The sequence below is a fragment of the Chrysochloris asiatica genome, unplaced genomic scaffold (assembly GCF_000296735.1).
Source record: "Chrysochloris asiatica unplaced genomic scaffold, ChrAsi1.0 scaffold00116, whole genome shotgun sequence".
In the NCBI taxonomy this organism is placed as follows: domain Eukaryota; kingdom Metazoa; phylum Chordata; class Mammalia; order Afrosoricida; family Chrysochloridae; genus Chrysochloris; species Chrysochloris asiatica.
The window spans coordinates 1,586,971-1,594,912 of NW_006408634.1; the positions used below are offsets into that span (position 1 = coordinate 1,586,971).

At 55.0% G+C, this 7,942-nt stretch overlaps 1 protein-coding gene across 1 annotated transcript; it reads left to right on the forward strand.

The window, feature by feature from the left end:
• The first annotated feature begins 2,154 nt into the window (after positions 1 to 2,154).
• On the forward strand, positions 2,155 to 5,367 carry UBE2S (ubiquitin-conjugating enzyme E2S). The gene is made up of 4 exons (XM_006868097.1): positions 2,155 to 2,325; positions 2,805 to 2,952; positions 3,840 to 4,030; positions 4,887 to 5,367. Exons 1-4 carry the CDS (start codon positions 2,323 to 2,325, stop codon positions 5,220 to 5,222), a joined length of 678 nt encoding a protein of 225 aa, XP_006868159.1. The 5' UTR covers positions 2,155 to 2,322; the 3' UTR covers positions 5,223 to 5,367.
• Positions 5,368 to 7,942: the final 2,575 nt, after the last annotated feature.

A 7,942-nucleotide genomic window follows, 5' to 3' on the forward strand; every position in this document is an offset into this window, starting at 1 on the left:
TCCACCTACCCAGCCTGCTCCGGAGCCTCCAGTGGTTCCCCACTGCTTGAACACCAGAATACACCCTCCATCGGGCCTAGGAGGCCTCTCATGATACAACCGTGCCCTTACCTCTCTTCAGATGCTTGGTGGTGCCGTGTACAGTGGAAACCCCCCAGTTCCATGGGAGAAAGACCTGACGAGTCTGCTCCCTACAGACGGACTCACTGCCCTCTTGTGGCTTCCGACTCACGGCCACACACAGGGTTTCTAAGCCTATTCTTTATGGCAGCAGACTCCCTGGAAGCTGCCCAGCACTGTAATCACCGCACCCCAAGGCCGTCTTTCCTATAAAGACTGTTGTTCTTGTTGTTGGTAAGTGTTGTCAAGTCAGTGTCGACTCACAGTGAGTTTCCAAGGAGGGTTTCCAAGGAGCCATCGGTGGATTTGAACTGCCGACCTTATGGTTCAAATAGACCTTGTGGTTCAGTACTTTATCCTACTGCGCCACGTCAAGACCCCTCCCCGCCCCCAACTCCATCAAGATTAGTGTTGTGTTTGATGCTTTCCTTGGGGTTGGTTCCAACCCATAGCGACCCTCTATAGGGTTTCCAAGCAGCTGCTGGTGGATTCGAACCACCAACCTTACAGTTCAAACTGACCTTGAAGTCCAGTGCTTAACTTCCAGCGCTACACCTGGACTCCAATCTAGGCAACCCTCCCTACAGGGCAGTTGTATTTTGTCCCATGAGACTCTCTTTACCCTAATCAAGAGCTACTTTTAAAAAGTGTAAAAACAGCCCTAGTTATGCTATAGGAGAAGCACTGAGCTAGTAACTGAGAGGTGGACAGTTCAAACTCACATCATAGTGAGTGCTGAAAAATATATTTATTGAATACAAGTGTCTCAACTGACTCGTAATAACACCCACTTTATAGAGTGATTGTAGGGATGAAATGAGATCAAGGCAGTAAAAAAACAGCACGGTGGCAGACACAGGGCAAGCAAATAACACTTAACAGGGGTTGTTATTCCTGAGCAGAGCCCTGTTATAGAGCTCAGTTGCTAACCAGAGGGTTGGTGGTTTGAACCCACCAGCCACTCCTCAGAGGAAGACTGGTTGATGGAGTCCTGGTGTGGCGCTGTAGGATAAGCACTGGATTCCTTTATCCTGGTATCCCCATCCAGAGGGTCTGCCAGGGTGATTGGTGGTGAACTGCGGTCTGGGGAAGGCATGCCCATTTCCCAGATGGGGCAAGTGGAGGTCATTGGCTCGTCACAGGCAGAGCCATTGAGCTAGGTGGGCTTGGCTCAGCCTTGGGGCTAGTGCCCATTTTCCACACAAGAAAACTGAGGCCTGGCAGGGGTCAAAAGTCACACATTTGAGCCAGGCACCCGAGCTTCCCAGATCATTCTTAATCGTTCTCGGAACCTCTGAGCACAAGGCTCGGGTCATAGGTCATATCCAGCACAAAATGGCGCCTCGTAGAAACATGCAGATCGATTTCTGGCGCCCATCCCCACCCACAGGGAAGGAAGGGGACGCGCGCGACCGTGTACATCTCAGTTGCTCATATAGAAATCAATTTATCCCATTGGCTGGAAGCTGTTTTTCCTGTATTAAATCCCTTTCCATTCGTACTCGTCTCCCACGGCACCGCCCTGTGCAAGTCTCGTGCCCGCAGCGCACGGAAGCGCGTCTCTATTGGTCGGAGAGCTATCCATCATGTGTTTAAAACCCCTGAGTCCCGCCTCCCGTCACCCCGCCCCACCTCCCAAACCGGCCGTTACGAGCGTGCGCAACATCCGAGCCTTCGGGGCACGCGCACGCACGCTGGGCCGTGGCGGCGTCTTATTCAAACGGACCAATCAGAGGCCACGTCGCCACACACGTCGTCTTCCCGTCTTTTCTTCTCTCTCAACCCTCCATTAGCCGGGGACTCTGTCCGTATACCTGCGCAAAGCTATTGGCTGTCCGTCCGCGCTCGCCTCTCCCCAAGTCCTCTTAGCCTCACCCGTAGTTGGCGCAAAGGGCGGGTACAAGCGGCAAGTGCCTCGGGTCGTGCGTGCTGACGTCACGCGGCTCGGGAGGCGCGGCTTGCACGCGAGTACAAAAGGGCCGTGCTGCGCGCGCGGCGGGTTCAGTGCGGCCGAGTGCTCGGGACTTGTGGAGCGGTGGGTGCGGTACTCCGAGGGGGGCGTCGGAGGCAGCGGGAAGCGCGGCGGGGCCGCCGGGTCCTCGCTAGGACCGCAGCGGCAGCTGTTGGGCCCCCCGCCCCGGCCGGCGGCCCGCGGAGCGCAGGAAGGGGGCCGGGGGGACCCGCCCCCGGCTGGCTGCAGTCATGGTGAGCTCCGGCTTCCAGGCCTGCGAGGGACTCGGGCGGAGGAACTGACAGTGTTCCCGGAGGGATCGGAGGGCCCATCGGCCGGTGATGGGCCTACGGGGCGGCTTGGAGGCGGGGCCGGGACCTGGGCGGCTGCGCCCCGGGGAGGGCTCTGGTGGGGGCTGTCACCAGGAGGAAGGATGGCCGTCCGCCATCTGCAGGCCGGAGCTGAGGTTTCGGTGACGACTCTGCCAGGGATTCGTGGGGAAGGGGGCCAGGGGAGGCCTCGGGCCGATCGGGAACATCTGGGGGTTCGTGCGAGACCACAGGGGACTTTAGGGTGTCTGGGGAAACGCCAGCATCCAGAGGCTCTTGCGAGGCCGGCCCCCACCTCTAGTGGGAGGTCAGCGAGGGGCCAGGGCCCTATTGCATCCTGGGGAGGTGTCTGGGAGCTGAGGGCACTCACGCCTCGCCGCCCCCCATCTTCCGTCCATACCCAGAACTCCAACGTGGAGAACCTGCCCCCCCATATCATCCGCCTGGTGTACAAGGAGGTGAGCACGCTGACCGCCGACCCGCCCGATGGCATCAAGGTCTTTCCCAACGAGGAGGACCTCACTGACCTGCAGGTCACCATCGAAGGTCCTGGTGAGTGCAGGGGCCTCCTGGTGACCCCGCTGGCCCTTAGAACAAGTAGGGGACACTGCCCCACGTCTGTGTGCTGCAGAAATTCCTGTGTGCACAGAGCTGGTCTGGGTCTGGGGTGAGACCTCTGACCCCAGGGACAGCTGAGGAGTAAGTGGGAAGGGGTCCCTGGCCTTGAGGGTACAGCACGTGACCTCAGACTTTTCCATCCTGCTTAAGTGTTGGGGGGCACTGGTGGGAACCGGTAACAAATGAATACACAGTGCAAACTGGTTTCTGTTACTTGAATTTCTGCTGAGCAGTGACCTCAGGTGTTAAAGAGCAGGTGACGTGGGGGAGAGGTCCGGAGTGCTCAGATAGAATGGTTTCTGCCAAGGGTCCAGTGGAAGCATTTTAGGGGCAGAGGGGCCTAGGCCTTCTTAGGCCTGGGTGAGCAGTAGCTTCGTGGATGGGAAGGCCTGCAGAGGAGAAAGCTGACCGGAGGGGTGGGGGCGGGCAGGAAGTTAAAGCGGGTGACCTGTTTTGGCACCCTGGTGGCAGGGCAAGTTGCTTACACAGGTTTGTGGGGGACAAGAGAGCAAGCTGCTGGTGGAGTAGAGGGGTGGGCCGGTGGGGAAGACTGCCCAGGCAGGGTCCCCGAGGTTTTGGGAGAAGTGGGTGGATGTGGCCCTGGCTGGACAAGCGGGGGAGGCTGTGGAAGACCAGTGGGTGTTGCTGTGAGGCTCTGGGGAGTGGCTGGCACGAGCTGGGCAGGTGCTGTGAGGGAGATGAGTCTGGTGTGGTGAGGAAGCCCCCCTCTGGAGGAGGAGGTGAGCAGGACCACGAGCCTCCCAGCCAGACAGGGCTTTTGGGGGCCTGGCAGTGCTGACCAGAGCCTCCCTCTATGCCAGAGGGCACCCCCTACGCTGGAGGCCTGTTCCGTATGAAGCTCCTGCTGGGAAAGGACTTCCCCGCCTCCCCCCCCAAGGGCTACTTCCTGACCAAGATCTTCCACCCCAACATGGGCGCCAATGGCGAGATCTGCGTCAACGTCCTCAAGAGGGACTGGACTGCGGAGCTGGGCATCCGTCACGTGCTGCTGGTAAGTGGGCTGGGCCTGTCTGCCACCTGGGCAGCCCAAAACCATGAGGCTTGCTTGCTTTTTTTAAATTCTGAAGTACTTGTGATGGTTCTGCATTTAAGATTCAGGCTTCTAGCTTTTCTGGAAAATTCTAGAAGGGGGGCAGTACTGGCACCCAGAGTCCCAGGTGTTCCTGTGCTGGCTGGGCACCTTTCCTGTAGAACAAACCTTGGGTCCTGAGGCAGACTGCTGACGGCTTCGGGGCTCACCCTTACTTGCTGTTTGCGGGCGGGGGGGAGGGGGGGGAGCGCACATACCATAAAGTTCATTGTTGCCAAGCATGCACTGCGTGGTTCTCAGCGCCTTCACAAAAGTGTCTGTGGTTCTTACCGCTGCAGTGACCTGCTGTCTATGGCCAGGGGCCCCGTTGGGTTGCCACAGCTGTGCTGGTGGAATGGGTGGGGGAAGAAGCACTCTGTCCACACCTGCAAACTGAGGTTTCCAGCTGTTTCTCTGAGGGCTGCTGTAAGCCGGGCTTCTTTCTGGTCATGCCTCCCCAACAGTCCCGGTTCTCTGAACCCTGAACCGCAGTTTACCCCTAGACTGTAGGGCTGTGGAGCAGAGTCACCCTGGTCACCTGCCACCGTGGAGTTTCTGGTCAGGCCCGAGGTGGCTGTGGCTTGGGCTCTCATTGTAGCATTGTGGCCAGAGGAGCTGCCTTCCACTTCCGGTTCACTGAGCCCAGGTGTGTGCATTTGGGGAAGGCGTATGCACCTCTCGAGCAGAGCTAAGGAACAGGGAAAGGAGTGCACTGGGCTGAGATCTGGGGCCACATCCAGAGCCCTGACCTGACTGTTCTCCCACACTCTCCCTACAGACCATCAAGTGCCTGCTGATCCACCCCAACCCCGAGTCCGCGCTCAACGAGGAGGCAGGCCGCCTGCTGCTGGAGAACTATGAGGAGTATGCCGCGCGTGCCCGCCTGCTCACTGAGATCCACGGCGGTGCCGGTGCCAGCGGGCCTAGTGGGCGGGCCGAGGCTGCCCGGGCCCTGCCCAGCAGCACCACCGCCACCTCCTCTGCTGACCCCTTGGCCCCTGGGGGCCCAGGTGGGGCAGAGGGTCCCATGGCCAAGAAGCACGCAGGTGAGCGCGACAAGAAGCTGGCAGCCAAGAAAAAGACGGACAAGAAGCGGGCCCTGCGGCGGCTGTAGCGGGTTTTCCTCTTCACCCCTCCTTCCTCACACCCCAGCTCTCCTGTCCCTCAGCTCTGTCTCTAAGTTATTTAAATTATGGTTGGGGGGATGGGGGGACACTGGGGCCTGGACTTGGTTTTCTAAATAAAAGTTGGAAAAGCAGTCACTGTGAGGTTTGAGGCCACCCCTGTCCCCACTACTCTTGGGAATCTGGTTTCTTTACTAAAAAACGGTGTGTGGGGGGGCAGGGGGAACAGTGGAAGCCTTTCCTGGTGACCTTGGGATCCTCCCCGAGATGGACATGAGATCAAGGCCAGAGGCGGCTATTGGTCTGAACGCAGGTTCTTGTTCATTCATCCCCCTGCTCTCCAGTCCGTTCTAATTATGAAGGACCCTGTGGGGCAGCCTAGAACGGCCCCCACAGTAAATCTACAGGAGACCACCACCTCTTTCTCCTGAGGAACGAGGAGTGGGTTTGAACCACTGCCCTGTTAGCAGTGGTTCATTAGCCACATCTTGTCACCTGAGCTGGGCCCAGAGGATATGTGTCAATCAATCATAAAAGAGCCAAAGACCTGAAGAGCATTGGCAGAATGGATTATGGGTTACTGAGGCCAGCCTGGGTCAGAAGTGGGTTACCTGCTCATGCCAGTCACACACACTATGCTGGACCAGACTGAAGGCTGGCGGCAGCTCAGTGGTTGCCAGGGTTTAAGAACGGAGGTGGCCCACAGGAGGAAGTCTATTGTAATAAATAAAGCTTTTCAAAATACCTTTGCTGGAAACTGCATCAAATGATCTCATTTTCATAATTAGAAGAGGAAAAAAGATGCTATAGGGTAAGCACTAACCTTACTACCCTCAAGGTTGGCAGTTGGAAACCCTATACATGGTCACTATTACGCAAGGTCAGCAGTTCGAAACTACCAGCAGTTCCTGCGGGAGAAAGATGAGGCGTTCTGCTCCTGTAAAGATTTACAGCCTTGGAAACTCCACCACAGCACTTAACATTAAGTCAAAACCAACTTGACTGCACTCAACAACAACAAAAGACTTGTAAAAGTCAAATAGGTAATTAGAGTAGGCAATTAGAGACCACTGGCAGCTAGAGGCTGTGTGCTGGGTTTAGTTGCTAAAGCACAGGGCAGTTTAGACAAAGGTAAGAAGGCAAACAGGAAGGGATGGGACTGAAAGAATAGTTCTCTGGCACTTTAGGACTTTCTGAATATAAAATTTTCAGATATACACTGCTTCATTCAAAAATGAATTCCACAAAGACATACCATTATCCTTGACCAGATTAGCACAAATCAGATATTCTGACTCCCAGCAGCTGGGAAGGATTGTGCAGTGTGGCCAGAGTGTAAATTTGCCACAAGCAGATCGGGGAACAGTTTTGCAGATTTCTATCAAAGCTGAAGAGAGGCACTCTTCAGTTCAGACCATTGCATACCAAGCAAACCACATTCCTTGGAGACATTTGTAATCACAAGAATGGGGAACTACCTAACTGCCCAGGAACAGAATTGTGAAGACTGAACCAAAAGTGAATTACATACTCATCTATCAAACTCCATCTACCTAGCTGTTAGGGATTGCATCCTTCCAGAAAGATCCTGATCCCACTATCTGTAAAGGTGGAAATACAGTCTTGGAAGATGTGGAGTAGGGTGGTAATGGTAATTGGGTGCCAGAGTTGGTTCCAACTCAGCCACCCCGTATAGTTTCCCACGCTATAAATCACAGGAGCAATAAGCCTCATCTCTTCTGGTTCAAACAGCTGACCTTGATTTTAGCAACCCAGCTTGTAATCCACATTACCAGAGCTCCTTGTTAAGTCCCCTGTAGTCGTTTTCGACTCAGAGCGACCCTGTACATCTTTACGGGAGCAGAAAGCCTCATCTTCCTCCCGCAGAACAGCACGTCATTTTGAACTGGTGATCTGTGGTTCACGGTAACCACTACGCTACCAGAGCTCCTCTAATAGGAATTAAATGTCAAGTCGGTTCTCACAGCAACCCTGAGAAGTGACTGGCAAGTTTGAACTGCTGACCTCACAGTTCAAACCAACCTTGTGGTCCAGTGCATTATCCCAGTGCTAGAATTCTGCTTCCACAAGGATGCCCGCCTGACTGAACCTTGGCCAGTGCACACACCTCAAGCACAATGAATGGGCTTCAGCAACTCTTGGAGACAGTTGACTAGGAAAACAGGCCTGCTAATATTCAAAATACAGTGAAAACACAATGTTCGTCTGCAACCAATCAGGGGATGGCTCAGAACCAAGCAGCTTTGCTCCATTGTACATGGTTCCCTGTGCCTTGAGGACTGTGACTCAAGCCAGCTAACATATATACCTTAAGAGAGAGGAGGCAGAAATTCACGTTTTAACAGAGGCACTGGCACCTCGGAGACATAGCAAGACTAAAGTGATAGTTCTGAATTATGGTTAGTGATATGATATAGACCATGGGACTCATGAGAGAACGAACCTTGGCAGTACAACCAAACTGCTCCTCAGAAGGGGATTTCGCTAGATTGAAGGACCAGTCCCTGGAGGGCATCATACCTCGTCACCTTGTGACCCTACTTGATGGCACTTGAGTCCTGATGTGGGGCCGATACTGCGCTAGACCTCCAGATCAAAGGGAACCACAAAACCAGCAATTCAAACTCATCGGCCACTCCTCAAAAACCCTATAGTGTCAGACCCAGTGATTTAAAAGGGCTGGACACCC

What these genes read in the sequence shown, in the direction of transcription:
- UBE2S (XM_006868097.1), top strand. An exon ending in GGTCACCATCGAAGGTCCTG is followed by an intron (nt 2,953 to 3,839) that starts GTGAGTGCAGGG and finishes CCTCTATGCCAG; the next exon opens with AGGGCACCCCCTACGCTGGA. An exon ending in GCATCCGTCACGTGCTGCTG is followed by an intron (nt 4,031 to 4,886) that starts GTAAGTGGGCTG and finishes CTCTCCCTACAG; the next exon opens with ACCATCAAGTGCCTGCTGAT.